The following is a 14,986-nucleotide window of genomic DNA, read 5'->3' on the forward strand; positions in this document are numbered from 1 at the left end:
TCACCACTACGGCTGTGGCCAAAGCCCTTGTTGGGAGGCCCTCTGCTTTTGCCTGTGCAGTCTGGCCAGGAGACGGGAGGGGGGAGTTAAGGTCAGATCCTGTCCTGGACGTCACAGAGCAGTTGGGAGAGGCCTGAGCACCTGCTTTAAGGGGAGGAAGCATCTCCAAGCCGAGCTCATTGAAGTTCCCTGGTGTAGCTCAGGAGAGTCAGCTTGAGGGCAGGGCCCTGTGGGCTACAGTGGCTCTCACAAGATTGGCTCCTTCATCTTTCTCTTTTCTTGCAGTTTTTTCTCCAATTCCATTTTAAGATGGAGAAGCCTCCTGCTCCTCCAGCCCTCCCAGCTGGGCCTCCTGGAGTAAAGCGACCCCCACCTCCGCTGATGAATGGTTTGCCTCCTCGACCACCTCTACCAGAGTCCTTGCCACCACCACCTCCAGGTGGCATGCCTCTGCCACCCATGCCTCCTAGCGGGCCTGCCCCCCCAGGCCCTCCTGGGCCTCCTCAGATGCCCCCTCCTGCTCCTGGGGTTCATCCCCCTGCTCCTGGGGTTCACCCTCCAGCTCCTGGGGTTCACCCTCCAGCTCCTGGGGTTCATCCTCCAGCTCCTGGGGTTCATCCCCCTACTCCTGGGGTTCATCCTCCAGCTCCTGGGGTTCACCCCCAGGCTCCTGGAGTACACCCCCAAGCTCCTGGGGTACACCCTCCTGCTCCTGGGGTGCACCCTCCAGCACCTGGGGTACATCCTCCAGCTCCAGGGGTGCATCCTCCAGCTCCAGGGGTGCATCCCCCAGCACCTGGGGTTCATCCCCCAACTCCAGGGGTACACCCCTCAGCACCTGGGGTTCATCCCCAGGCTCCAGGAGTTCACCCTCCAGCACCTGGAGTTCACCCTCAAGCTCCTGGGGTACACCCCCAAGCACCTGGGGTTCACCCTCAAGCTCCTGGGGTACACCCCCAAGCACCTGGGGTTCACCCTCAAGCTCCTGGAGTACACCCCCAAGCACCTGGGGTTCACCCCCAAGCACCTGGGGTTCATCCTCAAGCTCCAGGGGTACATCCCCAAGCACCTGGGGTTCATCCTCAAGCTCCAGGGGTACATCCCCAAGCACCTGGGGTTCATCCTCAAGCTCCTGGGGTACATCCCCAAGCACCTGGGGTTCACCCCCAAGCACCTGGGGTTCACCCACAAGCTCCTGGGGTTCACCCACAAGCACCTGGGGTTCACCCACAAGCTCCTGGGGTACACCCCCAAGCACCTGGGGTTCATCCTCAGGCTCCGGGTGTTCATCCCCAGGCCCCAGGGGTTCATCCTCAAGCTCCAGTGGTTCACCCCCAAGCCCCCGGTGTACATCCCCCAACTCCTATGCCCCCAATGTTGCGGCCCCCTCTTCCCTCAGAAGGACCTGGAAACATTCCTCCTCCTCCACCTACCAATTGAAAAGCTTTTCTTCCTTCTCTACCAAGTTGGTTTTTATTTACATTACATCATTCCCCCAAAGACAAGTTTTCGTGTTTTTTGTGCAGATGTTTGAACTCTGTCCTCAAAGTTGATTAAATAGGTTTCTACCTTGTTTACTTGAATGGAATAATGTGGAATAGTCTCATTCAACTACTCTAGAGTCCTGATGAGAAGTCACTTGGAAGTAACCAACCTCTTCACCCACTTTCTGTAGTTACTGTGTATATGGGGTTTAGGAAGAAAACTGCTGATTGCCGGGTAGTTGACTTGTACAGATGTTCCTAAGGAACACTTTGGGTTGGGGTTCAGCCCTCGTCCCTTGGCTGGTTTTGAGTGAGTGGGCTCTGGCACCCTCCCAAGGCTTGACAAGAGTTCTGTCCAGCAGATGTGGCTGTGATCTCCCCAGAACTGGGCCCTGTCTGCACTTGTCCTCATTAACTGGAGTTTGTCCTAGGGGATGTGAATCCTATATTTAATAGGTATAGGTTCCCAACTCTAGGACTTTTCTTGAACCTTAGGGGAAGAAGGTGGGTTTGTCTCTGAAAAGGTTTGATTAGGGCCTGAGTTAGACTGCAGAGTTCAGTACTCTGTAAGGCCAGTTTTTAAAAGTCACTTTATGTTTCTGTGGTATTGTCAGTTTGAGCTTGATACATTAATGAAACCAAGATCATGCAGTCATTCCAAGTACTTAACTCCAGGCAGGTATTTCACAAAGGTATGCCCAGGTAATCTGGTATGTGGGCAACTTAGTGGAACCCTTCCAACTCCCTCCCTCATCCAGCTGTCACAAGCCCCATGTTGTAGAGGGAAAAATGAAGGATTTCACTTCCTCTTGTCCTGCTCCCTCCCTTCAGCTTAGACTTAAAAATTACAATCATTTCTTTATGCAGTTATATGTGGCGGGTCAATTTCTTTCAAAGAACATTGCCTACATATGGTTTAGCCAGTCTTGTATTAGGTGCCATGAGGAAATACAGCAGGAGGCGGTCCCTCCCCTAAGGAAATTAGTTGGGGAGGCAAGATAGATACATAAACAGCAATTAGAAAGTAACATTGGATGCTAACCAGTGTCTGGTTACAACTTTGTCAGGAGTCGGAAGGGACTTCAAATGTTGCTGGCCTGTATTTGACCCAGAATCCCTTTTATAACATTAAGAAGTGTCTGTAAGACTCTCAAGGAGTAGCATCTATCTGCTTGGAGACCTTCAGTAAGAACTGTTTTAACACCTGTAGCAACTGACTTCATTTTAGGACATGTCTAATGATTTTTCCTTAGAGCACCCAAGATCTGGCTGTGCCACATGGGTCCTAGTTCTGCACTCTTGTCTTCACCCAATCTGTATTAGTGAAGTTGATGTTTTTCAACCTGGATGTAAAATTTTACTTTCAACTATTAAATTTCAATTTACTTTGTTGTACCAGAATTCCATCTCACTCAAATTGTCCTTTCCTTTAGATAGATAGATAGATAGATAGATAGATAGATAGATAGATAGATAGATAGATAGATAGATAGATGTTAAGCATTTATGAAAATGTTGAACAGCATAAGATCTGACCTTCCACTATAAATTTTTCCCTTCCAGCCATGATTTGAATAGGTCATTCAACATGTTTCAAGTTAATCTAATAGGTAATATATACTGTCATTTAACCTGTACCTTTCCATCTTGTCCATGAAGATAGCATGAGTAGCTTCATCAAATGCTTTGCTGAAATCTAAGTTTGCTATATTTATAGCAATTCCTCTATCTGCTAGACTAGTTGATAATCAGTAATATCTGACTCTTTGTGACCCCATTTGAGGTATTCTTGGTAAAGATACTGGAATGGTTTGCCATGTCCTTCAGTATTTTACATTATAAGGAAACTGAGGCAAACAGGATTAAGTAACTTGACCAGGGTCACACAGCTAGGAACTGTCTGAAGCCAGATTTGAACTCAGGAAGATGATTCTTTCCTGGCTCCAGGCCTGGCTCTATTCACTGTGCCACCCAGCTACCCCACCAGTCTAAATGGAAATAAGAGGTTAGTCTGACAGCCTACTCCAAAAAAATTTTATTTTTCTTTGCTTTCCCAAAATCAACAAATGCAACTATTTCCATCCACATAGAGGAATAGAAAAAGAAGAATGCCTTATGAAGCTATAAATCTCCCTTCCATAAGCTTGCATTTCTTTTCAAAGTTACATAATAAATTCCAACAGTTTCAAAGCTGTTCTGCTTATCTAACCTCTTCCTGTTCTCTGCACATTTAAAAAATGCTGCAATGGCCCTCTTTTATTTCCTCTTTTCTTTTTTATATCACCATCACTAGTCCTTCCCAAAACCCCTCCCACAAGCTTAAAAAAAAGGCATAGTTAGGCAGAACAAACCCATACAGTGGTGACCTGGCCAGTTTTTGGAGCCATGCTGGTTTTTAATGATCAGTGCTTCCCTCAGAAACCATCTTAATATGCTCTAGAACATTAGCAGGAGTAAAAATTAAGTTAACAGATTTTACCCTCTCAAAGTTAAGATGTCTTGCTATGGCACTTTTTCTTTTCAGGATCTTACTAAGATTGCTGACAGTGACTCAGCTGTCACATCTGCCCGTTCTTTCAATACTCCTATGTGTAATGACAGATTTGGTGGCAGACTGAGTTCCCCACATGACTCTATGAGTAACTTTAAGCATTCTCTTACTTAGGGGGTTGGTACTTGGTGCAGTGGATAGAGCACTGGGCCTAGAGTCAGGAAGGAAGTCCTAAATTAAAATTTGACATCAGACACTTAATAGCTTTGCGATGCAGAGCAGGTCAGTTAACTTCTGTTTGCCTCAGTTTCCTCATCTGTAACCAATGGGAGTGGCACCTCACTCCCAGGGTCGCAAAGATTAAATAATTGTAAAGCCCTTAGCACAGTGCCTTATACAGAGGAAGGGCTATAATAATGTTAACTATTACTCATCCTTACTAGAACCATTTCTTCTAGTCCAGAATTTCATGCTTGAGAGATTCTTGAACTAACTTCCTCTGAAATCATACCGCTGCATCCTACCTTTCCTTTCCCTCGACTCTGAAGTCTGATGTAGTTCCTGGAGTGCATGTCAGACTGTCCAGATTTCATCCTCTTGCCCCTTCTCACAAATTCAATGTCAAAGTGGTCATTTGCCCGCAGAGTTCTTGTCATTTCTATTTTAGAAACCAGCCTCACCTTGTTAGTCAGAATAAGGTACAGAAGAGTAATTCTCTCCCAGAATTGTGATTCCCACCTTCTGAAGGATGAAATTATGTCACAAGTTGATCAACTGCTCTGCATTTGGCAGAGAACTTCACAGATGTCCAGGTAGTTGAAAATTGCAATCATTACAATACAATAATTCCATTCCTAATTTGTATCCCTTTTAAAAAATTCGTTTTATTTTCAGTTCCAACTTTTTCCTTCCCCTTCCCTCCACCACCTGTTGAGAAGACAGGAGAAACAAAACCCACTTATAAATATGTATAGACATGCAAAATGAATCCTGAATTAACCATATTCCTCCAAGAAAGAGAAGAAAACATGCTTCAGTCTGTACTTGAGTTCATCAGTTCAACCTCCTGGTAAACAGCATGTTTCATCATGAGTCCTTTGGTCATTGTCATAATGGTCATTGTAATCATCAGAATCTTAAAGGCTTCAGAGTTTGTTCTTACAAAGTTATTTCTATACATTGTTCTGCTCACTGTCTCATTTCATGTAAGGTTTTTTTGAAACCATCTTTTTTGTTTTTTACCAGCACAATAGTATTACATTCATATACCAAAACTTGTTCAGTCATTCCCCAATTGTTGAACATTCCCTCAGTTTCCAATTCTTTGTGAACACAAAAAGCTCTTATAAATGTTTTTTTACATATGGATCCTTTCCCATTTTCTTTTTATTTTTGGGGGGTAGACCTAGTAGAGGAATTGCTGGGTAAACGGTGTGTACGGTTTAATAACCTTTTGGGTATAGTTCCAGTTTGCATTCTACAATGGTCTAGTCCATAGTGCAAATGTATTAGTGCGCCTGTTTTCCCACAACCGTCCCAACCTGTGTCATTTTCCTTTTTTGTCATCTTAGCCAATCAGATGAGTGTGAGGGGTGGTACCTCGGAGTTATTTTATTTTAATTTCCATTTCTCTATTAGCAATAGTCTTTAGCCATTGATAGTTTTTATTTCTTTCTTTGAAAACTGTCCATTTTTTACAATTTCCCATTTGGAGAATAGCTCTTATTCTTGTAGATATATCTGTTTTCTCTGTCTTGTTTGGTGATGACCTCTGACAGGTCATGTCTTCAGTGCTCCTCTAACCTTTGACATCTAGATCATTTTGAGCTTATCTTGGTATGTACTTCCTGCCACACTACTTTTTAGTTTTCCGATATAGTTTGTTGAATAGTGAGTTCTTGCCCCAGTAGCTGAGATCTTTGGGTTTATCAAAAACTAGGTTACTGTGCTCATTTGCTTTTGCATATTGTGTAGTTTTGTATCTTCTTTCCGATTTAATTTCTTCCCTCATCTCTATGCCAGTTCCAGTTGGTCTGTAGTATAGATCACAATCATATTGTTGCTTTCCCCCCTCCCCATGGGTCTCCACCACGTTTCCTACCTTGGCTTCCTAGATCTGTTCTTTTTTCTTCTTCTTTCCTTTCCTCCCTCCCTCTGTCTTTCAATAGTCAGGGTTAAGTGACTTGCCAAGGGTCACACCACTGGTAATTGAAGCTGGACTTGAACTGACTCCAGGGCTCGTGCTGCCTCCACCGAGCCATGTGGCTGCCCCGGCAGGTCTTTCTAATGCCATCCCCACCCACTCCGTTTTAAATCCGTTCTGTGCCTTTTCAGCAAGAGATAGCGCCCTCTAGCCCTGCCCCACCGAACCTCAGAACACTGGATTTGTGTCAGGACGGCAGGGTTCTCTGAGCTCGTCCTCTTTCTCTCAGTTATGAGGTGACCTCGAAGGCTCTTTTGAGCACTAGCATAGTTTAAATTCTCCAGTGTACATGTCATACATTTTCGTACTTGGTCGCATTCATCACCTACACTCTACACCATTATCACGATCATTGTTCTTGCTGTCCTTTTTAAAATTGTAAAATGTGTATCTTAAGGGCAGCTAGGTGGCACCATAGTGCATAGAACACTGGGCCTGAAGTCAGGAAGACATCTTCCTTGAGTTCAAATCCAGCTTCAGACGCTTATCAGCAGTGTGACCTTGGGCAAGTCACTTCACTTTCTTTGTCTCAGTTTCCTCATCTGTAAAATGAGCTGGAGAAAGAAATGGCAAACCGCTCCAGTATCTCTGCCAAGAAAACCCCAAATGGTGTCACGGAGAGTCAGATACAACTGAAAGGATCAAACAGCAAAAGTCCATCTTATGTCATAAAGATTAGCATTTGGTTGCATTCGAGGCCTACACGGTCATCACCACTTCCCCATAGTCACTGCTCAGCCCTGTCACTTATCAGCCCCACCTTGATCTCTGGATCATTAGTGACTCACGTAACTGGGGTTTCAAGGTAATCCGAAATGAGGCGATGGCCATGCAGGACATAGGAGCCTGGCTCAGATCCCATCTTTGGAGCCAAAGCCCACTCCCCATGTGACTCCAGGCAAGTGTCTTAGTCTCTCATCCATGAAATGAGGAGGTTGGACTGGACTCCCTGGCTTGGATCTTGCCTGCTACAGAAGGCCTTTCCATGGCCCATTTCTGCTGTGTGTACCTGGTGTGGGGTGCCCTAATTACCGCGTGACTTCCTTGTTCCTCGTATCCCCAGGGCCTTGCTCTGTGCCTGGCATAGTAAACACAATTAATGCTCACTGACTGACCCGGCTCCTGGCTCTACAGCTGGAAGGAGCCTCTGAGGCCCAGGGAGAGTGAGTGACCCACCCTCGGCCATCTAGGTTGTGAGCATCTGGGGCAGTCCGGAAGCCCCTTTCTCTGACACAAGAGCCAGTACTTTCCTCCCTGCCAAGCGGCCTACTGGTTTTATCTTTAAGGCCTCTTCCACCTGTTTCTCTGTTACTATCCCCGGGAGAGGTGACTTTGTTCTGAAAAAAGCCAATTGCCCAACTTGGCCAACACAAGACCTCTAGCTACTTTGTTTCCCTTGTGGACCCGAAGCTGGCCTTAGTGAAAAGTGACTGATGCACACAGCTCAAAGACAAGGCCCTGGCTTCCTGTCCCCAGTGGAGTTCCACAGAGACCAGGCCACCAGGACTGGCATCCCTCTCACCTCTCCTACCTCCAGCCCCTCTGTCGAGGGTACAGCTACCTCCTCCTCACACTGTTTGTCCCCAGGCTCTTTCTGAACTGTACACTCCCAGCTTAGATTCCCACTCACATTTTTAAAAAAATCAGTCAAGGACAACATTTTGACAAATCCGGTCAACAGCTTGAATTTTATATCATTTCTAAGAAGCAAGATACCCAGTACAAAAATAGAACAGAAAGAACCCTTTGAAAGGGCCTCCCCTCACATTCAGACTGTTGGTCTCCCAGGGTCCCAAAAGGATGTACTCTGCATTGTCAATTCAAGGTCGCCTCCATCGGGAAGAGATAGTCATCCTTCCCTCCCTCATAAACAGTCTGGAGAAGGCATTTCTGCCACCTTAATCTCATAAAAGCCCCAGCTAGCCAAAGGCTTGGTCACAGCCAGCCCAAGATGAAGGCTTCACTTCTGGGCTTGCTCGTGCTTCTGCCAGTGATGTTTGCTGTGCTGAGAGGAGAGCCCCTCACGAAGGGGCAATCAGATGCTAACACCAAACTACCACCAACTCTGCCCAAGAGCCTGGTGGCCCAGGGCCAGAGGAGGGAGAGGTTAGAGAAGCTGCCGGGCCTTCCTGATTCAGGTGAGGCAAATCCTCATGCTGGAGCTTCATCCTCAAAGAGCCAGAAGACCACTGGGAGTGAAGTCCACTTTCCTTGGCCCTCGTTTGCCCAGGACAGTGGCACCTCAGATCTATGGACTGGGCCCAAGCCCCACCCTTGGCCCTTGGAAGGCCTAAAAAACCCAGTGTGCTGGGTAAAAGTAGGCAGGAGTGGGGATGAGGCCACAGACCCCCTCCAAGTGGTGGGGGCTCTGAGTGGTTACGAGAGGGGCTTTATGGAAACACTGAGACAGGCCCGCTGGGACAAGGAGGACCTGGCCACCTTCGGGATCTGCCCCCCAGGGGGCACAGGAGTTGCTCACCTCTCTCTGCAGCTCTTGGGGGAAAGGCTGCTGGAGCCAGGCAGGAGTCTCGTGGTTCTACACCTAGAAGAAGGTAGGCATGCTATGTACACTGTATGTACTTAGGGGCAAGACTGGAGGACATTCTAGGGATGGTGGGGCGTGATCCCTAGTCCACTGCCAGCCTTGGAGCATCTTCTAGAAAGCATCTTGTGGGGGTGATCTAGGATACCTGGATCCCAGAAAGAGGAATGCCAGCCTCTTACAGCTCAGAGAGCTCTCCTAGCTAACTGGCAGTGGCATTTGCTTGGTTCTCTGGTCTGGAGAATGCTTGGGGTTTGGAATCAGGGGACTGAGATCTGATCCTGGTTCTAGTATATCTGTTGCCCCTTTCTGGGCCTGTTTCATCCTTTTATTTAAAAAAAAGTAGGGGATGAGATTAGCCTCACATCCTATGAATCAATGATGCATGGTTGGCTCTGTTCATTGCCTATGATGGCATGAGAGCTCTCTCATGTTTCTAAGACTAGGCTTTAGAATGGATTTATCAGGTCTTGATTGACCTGGTGGGGCAGGGAGGATGGCCAGAGTAAAGTCTGGGCTCCAAGCCTGATGGTAGCATGCCAGGGCAGCCTGCCCAGGAAGTTGACCAGCTAGACTGTCCAGGGTTCGTCTAGGACTGTTCTCTCTTCCTAACCCCAGATATTGTCTGTGATGGCAAGGGCTAGTGGAGTGACTTTAAAATGAGCTCTCAACCTAGGGTCTGGATGGGGGGAATTACATCTTTATTTTCGCTAACCTCTAACTGAAATTTAATATAAAGAAAACATTCTCAGGAGGGGTCCATAGGTTTTACTACACTGCTAGAAGGGTCCATGACAGAAGAAGAGGTTAAGCATATCTGTTTTTAAGGATGCTGCAAGGAAAAGCAAGCCCCCATCCACCAGGGCTCCAGTCTTAGGAATGGCTTCAGAGCTCCAAGCACCAGACAGTGACCCCAGCTAGTTCAGTAGAAGAAGGAGACTGGCTTGTCTAAGATTGTGGAAACATAAGCTGAGTTACACGATCCAAATCTTGGGCTCTGCATTCTGAAGCCGAAAGCAGGCTCTTCCAGCCCCAGGGCAAAGTCACCATTCAGGATGGTGGCGGCTCTCTTTCCTGCTGAAGTGACTGGGGGCACTTTTGTGTTTCATCTGCTCTCAGTTTTGGCCTTTGGAAAACTGGAAAGGAGCTCAGAGACCCCTTAGTTCAGTCCTCTCTCCAGGAAGCTGAAGCCTCAAGAGGAAAGAGACCAGTGCTCATAGAAAAGAAATACAAAATGGAGAGAGAGACTAGACCTGCAATTTCACTGCCAGCACACGTTGGCACCCTCTCTGCGGCTTGTATCTCAGCGTGCTGCCTCTGACAGAGAGTGACTTGCTCAGGGTCTCACAGCCTCTGGTGGGACTTGAACCTGGATCTTCCTGGTTGCTGCACATGAGGCCATGCTGTCTCTTGATGCAGCAGAAGTGGGGTTTTCTTAACGCTGTGTACTGGGTGTTAGCATTTGTGCCCAGCCCTGAGCCCTTCCCAGTACCACATGGGTGGACTGGGTAGATGGTAGAGGAGGGTGCGGGTAGATCCACAAAGCAGATAATTGAAGGCTGAGTCTTTGTGTTTTTTTTCTGGTCCTCACAATTGTGGTTTGGGATTTGTTTGGGGATTTTTGTTTGTTTTTTGCTTTTTTTATCCCCATGGTATAGGTACAGAATTTACAGCTCAGGTCTCCTGATTTGTTCAAGGTCCAAATCCAAGACCTTCCCCGCTGAGCCCCTCTTGCTGGGAGGTGGGAGGTGATGTGCAGGATGGGGTCACCTGAGCCTCTCTATGTATTCAGTCTGGTGATCCCTGTGGACTGCTCTAAGGCATGCACTGGGGGGGGGGGGTAAAGAGCCCCAGCCAGTGTCATCATTTCTATATGCCAAGCCCCATTATTGGCCTCCCTGGCTACTGGTAGGGGTGGCAGGGAGTCCAACCCAGGGGAAAGCTAGAGACAGCCAAGATCTCAAAGGGGTAGTACCCTACCCTGGAGAAAATAACTGTCTGCATCTTGCCCGAGGAAGGGTCAGCATAGTGGGCTGGCCTGGGAGTCCCTATTTCCCAGTCTATAAAAGAGGATGTGCCCCTTGCTGTCCCCCTGGAGCTGTTAATGAGGTGTAGGAGAGGCTTCCCAGGGGTGGGAGCTGTGGGTGTAGTGAGGAAAGAGCACTGAATTTTTAGTGCCTGAAGACTTGGGGCCCAGCTTTCCCCTGGTTACCACCTGTGTGACCTGGGACAAGCTGCTTAGCCTCACTGGGCCTCATCTGTGAAATGGGAGAGTTAAATCAGACCCCTTCTAGTCCTAAAATCCTGTCAGCCTAAAAGGAGTACAGATGGTCAGGGGGAAAGGATGAAACTAAAAAGAATCAGAATTCTTCAGGGCACAGAGGCTCAGACCACAGGCTTAGAGCTAGAAAGGACCTTACAAATCATCTAGTCCAAATCCCCCTCATTTTACAGATGGGGAAACTGAGGCCCCTGTGCCCAGCTCATAGGAGAGAGTAAAGGGGCTGACCTGGAATTTGAACCACGGGCCTCTAACTCCCCTGATTCCAAACCCGTTATTACGGGAGGGGGAAGCCCCAGGGCAGGGAGGCCCCCTCCTTCTCTCCCTGGTAGGGCTTGAGAGACCCTAGCAACCGGTCTTTTACTGGGAAGCCTATGGGTCCAGAGAAGGTGAAATGGGCCCCTAGGGCCCATCCTGTCCCGGCAGGAGAGAGCCTCCCCTCCCGCACCGCACCCCCCACCCCCGGCCCCGGGTGCTTCCCCCTCCCGCAGCTCTCCCTCACTCCTGCCCGTGTCCTGCAGTGAGGTGGGAGCCGGAGCTGACCCTGTGGTTCCAGGAGCCCCCGCCACCCCCTCAAGGAGCCGGCACCCCGGAGCTGGTCCTGCTCGTGCTGTATCCCGGGCCTGGGAGAGGCGGCGTCCGGCCTGGGCAGGAGTTCCAGGTCACTGGAGCCGGACTACAGCCTCAGCAGGTACAGGAAGAAGGGGGGAGACGCGAGCCCGGAGCCGGAGGGATCCAGACAGGGCTGCAGCAGTTCTCTTTGGAGCCCACGTGGGGAACCCTAGCAATCAGGGATAAGCCCCCCTCCCCAGAATATAGGTTCGAAAAGAGGCCCGAATCTCCTGGGAGCCACAGTCGGGGCAAAGACGCAGAAGGGTCAAGCACTCCCACGCCCGTTCTGAGGGCTGGGCAGGCTCCCAGGGCTTAAACTTGCTTGCAGGGGATGCCAAGGCTTTGCCTAGCAAGGGCAGACTGGAATGCAGCTTAGCCGAGTCCTGAGGTGGTCGAATCCAGACCCCCCCCCCCAAGTCCATCTGTCCGAGGGAGGAGCTCTCAGAGCTGTAGCCCTTAGAGTTGGGACTGGGTTGGCCTGGCCCCCAGTCCCACCCCCACCTTCCCAGGCAGTATCCGCAGTGTTGGAGGGATGGAGACTGGGGAGGGGGAATATGCGAGCTGTGACTGGAAGGTCGGGGATCTGTGATGCTGTCCAAAGGTGGACCGTGCTGGTTCAGAGGCCACTGCAGGTCTTGGGAGTGGAGGCCAGATGACCCTTTGCTGTAGATAGCTGTTCAAGGGTGGGTTGGACTGGGGTCCTCCGAGGTCCCTTCCACATCTGAGATGCTAAGATTTCTTTGGGCCTAGGGTTGTGGGGGGAGGGCTTGGCCGGCTGAGTGGGCAGTGTATTTTCTCCCTACCCCCCCCCCCCCTCTCCCCTGTTTCTGCAGAGCTTCTGCCTCTCCTTGGACACCCGGTACCTGGTTCTGGCTGTGGATGGGATGACTGGTGATGGGCTCTCCCTTGCTTTGCAGCCCCGTGGTAGAGCTGGTATGGAGGTTCAGAATCTGGGGGAGCAACTGGCCTAGGGCCTGGGAGGCTTTCAGTCCCGGGATGGGGTGAGGGAGAGCCAGGTGGGCCCCAGGGAGGAGGTGGGGGCTGGGTGGCAGGACGCCTGGGTTGGGTCTCTAGCTCTGGCCTGACCACCTACTGCATCCCCATGTGCTGCTATAGGCCCCTCTCTGGCCACCCCGGAACTCCAGGCCCTGCTCTTTGGTCTGGACCACAAGTGCTTCACGAGGATGACCCCGGTCCTACTCCTGCTGCAAGGGCACAGCGTTGGGGCTAAGCCCAAGCCCAGACCTCTACCGGCGGAGGGCCGGCTAGATACAGCACCGTACCCGCTGCCCAGGTGTGCAGGGGCCTCCGGGGAGTTGGCAAGCCTGGGTCCCTTCCCTACCTCCCTGGACTGTAGGGCCAATGGATGGGGAGACAGCAGGGAGGGGCGGCTTGTTTCCATGAGCCACAGTGGGGTCACATAAGGGCCAGGTGTGAGTTTAGACCAGGGGTGGGGAACCTTCAGCCTAGAGGGCTACATGTGTCCTCAAGGCTGCAGGTTCCCCACTTCTGGTCTAGACCCTAGGGGTCCCCACCTTCTTCTGGAAGCTAGAGAACAACCCCCCTCCCACTCAGCCTTGCATTTTCCCTGTCCACAGGCCCTCCTCCCAGCCACCTGCCACAGCTGCCTCTCCAAGTTCCACAGACCCATTCCTGGAGAACCTAACCCGCCTGGTCCGAGGAGTCCTGGGTCCTCCTTCCAGCCCCCACCCCCTGCGTCTGGCCTTGGATCCTGAGGCCCTGGAGTCCCTCCCACACCGGGTTTTCAACCTCTCAGACCCCGGCACCCTGGAACAGCTGGTGGAGTCAGAGGATCCACTGTTCCTCCTCTTTCCAGCAGGAAGTCCAGCCCTGCTAGAAGGTCTGGCAGGACGGTGGCAGGCCCGGGAGGGTCCAGCCCAGCACTTGGCAAGCAAACTGCAGGCTGTGGCAAAGGAGCTTCTGAGCCTGCCTGCCCTGCAACCCCATGCTGAGCTCCTCTACCAGCTCCTGGCCCTCTGCTCAGCCCCGACCAACAGCAGTGGCAGCGTCCAGCCAGAGGGTGAGGCCCAGGCCCCTGCCAGCCAGCTCCGGGCCCTGCTGCTGCTGAAGGCCCTGCAGAGCCTGAAGGCTGAGTGGCGAGAGCGGAGGAAGGCTTCCCGGGCCCTCCGAAGTGCCAGGCTGGGAGGGGAAGGTTCGTGCAGGCTTCGGGAGCTGAGCGTGGACCTACGGGCTGAGAAGTCTGTCCTCATCCCTGAGACTTACATGGCCAACAACTGCCAGGGCCCCTGCCACTGGCCCCAGTCTGACCGCAGCCCCAACTACAACAACCACGTGGTTCTGCTGCTGAAGATGCAGGAGAGGGGGGAGCCCGTGGGCCGGTCTCCCTGCTGCGTGCCCACCACCTATGCTGGCAAGACTCTCATCAGCCTCTCCGAAGAGGGCCTGAGTGCCCGCCTCATGCCCAACATGGTGGCTACAGAGTGCGGCTGCCGGTAGGCTCAGATGACCCTGTCACTCTCCCTGGTGTCCTCCATGACATCCACCCCCCCCCTTCCCAATCTAGCTCTGTCAAGGGGCCTCCCTGCCCCCACTACCCACACCTGACCCACCTGTCTGAGTGGAACCTTCCTCTGGATTCTGGGCAGGCTGCCCCATGCCACCATCGGTCCAACCTGATCCCCACAGTGGCCCCAGAGACAGGGTTCCCAGCAGCATCTCTGCAGCCAGTGGTTCTGTGACAGACCCTTTTCAGTCCCCTCAGTAGTGGGCAGGCCAGGGCTTCTCCCCTCCCCCATGCCCTTCCCTTCCCTCAGCCCCCTTCCACACCTCCCCACCCTCACTGAGCCAGTGCCCCTAGTAGGCAGGGAGGTGTGGGAGACTGTGGAGTTGCAGCTATCCGGGTCTTCTCCATGGGCACTGGATTGGGCATGAGGGCAGTGGAGAGAGGTGGGATTGGGCAGCACCCAAACAGGATCTTGGTGCTCAGTAAGCATTCAGCCCAGCCCTGGCACTGAGAGGCCCTGCCCCATATTTATTCTGATCAACTGCCGCATTGTTGAATAAAGTACAGAGTCTGGCTGATGGCCATGGCCACTCCAGGGTAGGAGAGGAGGGGGTGGCCGAGCTCTGGGAGCAAAGCAGACAGCTTTGTGGTCTGCAGCTCTTCTTACCACTCCTCCCCTCTAGGCTGGGTGGTCTGGTGGTGGGGAGGGGTGACCTGGGCTGAGGACCAAGGGAAGGGGGGGACAGAAAAGAGGAATGGGAAGGAGAGGAGAGAGAAGAGAGAAGAGGGAGTGAGAGAGAAGAGAGAGAGGAGAGAGATGGAGGGAGAGGAGGAGAGGGAGAAGAGAGAGAGAGAGAGAGAGAGAGAGAGAGAGAGAGAGAGAGAGAG

The 14,986-nt window shown here is 51.2% G+C and overlaps 2 protein-coding genes across 5 annotated transcripts in view; both read left to right on the forward strand.

Annotated features, from left to right (window-relative positions):
- The window catches only part of SF3A2 (splicing factor 3a subunit 2), a 29,481-nt gene extending 24,138 nt beyond the window's left edge, over positions 1–5,343 (forward strand). For all 4 annotated transcript variants that reach the window (XM_069074487.1, XM_069074412.1, XM_069074322.1 and 1 more), the window contains exon 9: positions 286–5,343. In XM_069074487.1, coding sequence (XP_068930588.1) covers positions 286–1,440 — 1,155 coding nt within the window. In that variant the 3' untranslated portion in view covers positions 1,441–5,343. The remainder of the gene's footprint in view (positions 1–285) is intronic.
- A 2,129-nt stretch (positions 5,344–7,472) lies between these two features.
- AMH (anti-Mullerian hormone) lies at positions 7,473–14,626 on the forward strand. Its single transcript, XM_069074220.1, has 5 exons — positions 7,473–8,730; positions 11,523–11,692; positions 12,447–12,546; positions 12,730–12,907; positions 13,212–14,626. Exons 1-5 carry the CDS (start codon positions 8,130–8,132, stop codon positions 14,089–14,091), a joined length of 1,929 nt encoding a protein of 642 aa, XP_068930321.1. The 5' UTR covers positions 7,473–8,129; the 3' UTR covers positions 14,092–14,626.
- The last annotated feature ends 360 nt before the right edge of the window (positions 14,627–14,986 follow it).

This window comes from Petaurus breviceps, unplaced genomic scaffold, assembly GCF_028583685.1.
Source record: "Petaurus breviceps papuanus isolate PSGF00001 unplaced genomic scaffold, PetGlider_PUasm1.0 108, whole genome shotgun sequence".
NCBI classification, from domain to species: Eukaryota; Metazoa; Chordata; class Mammalia; order Diprotodontia; family Petauridae; genus Petaurus; species Petaurus breviceps.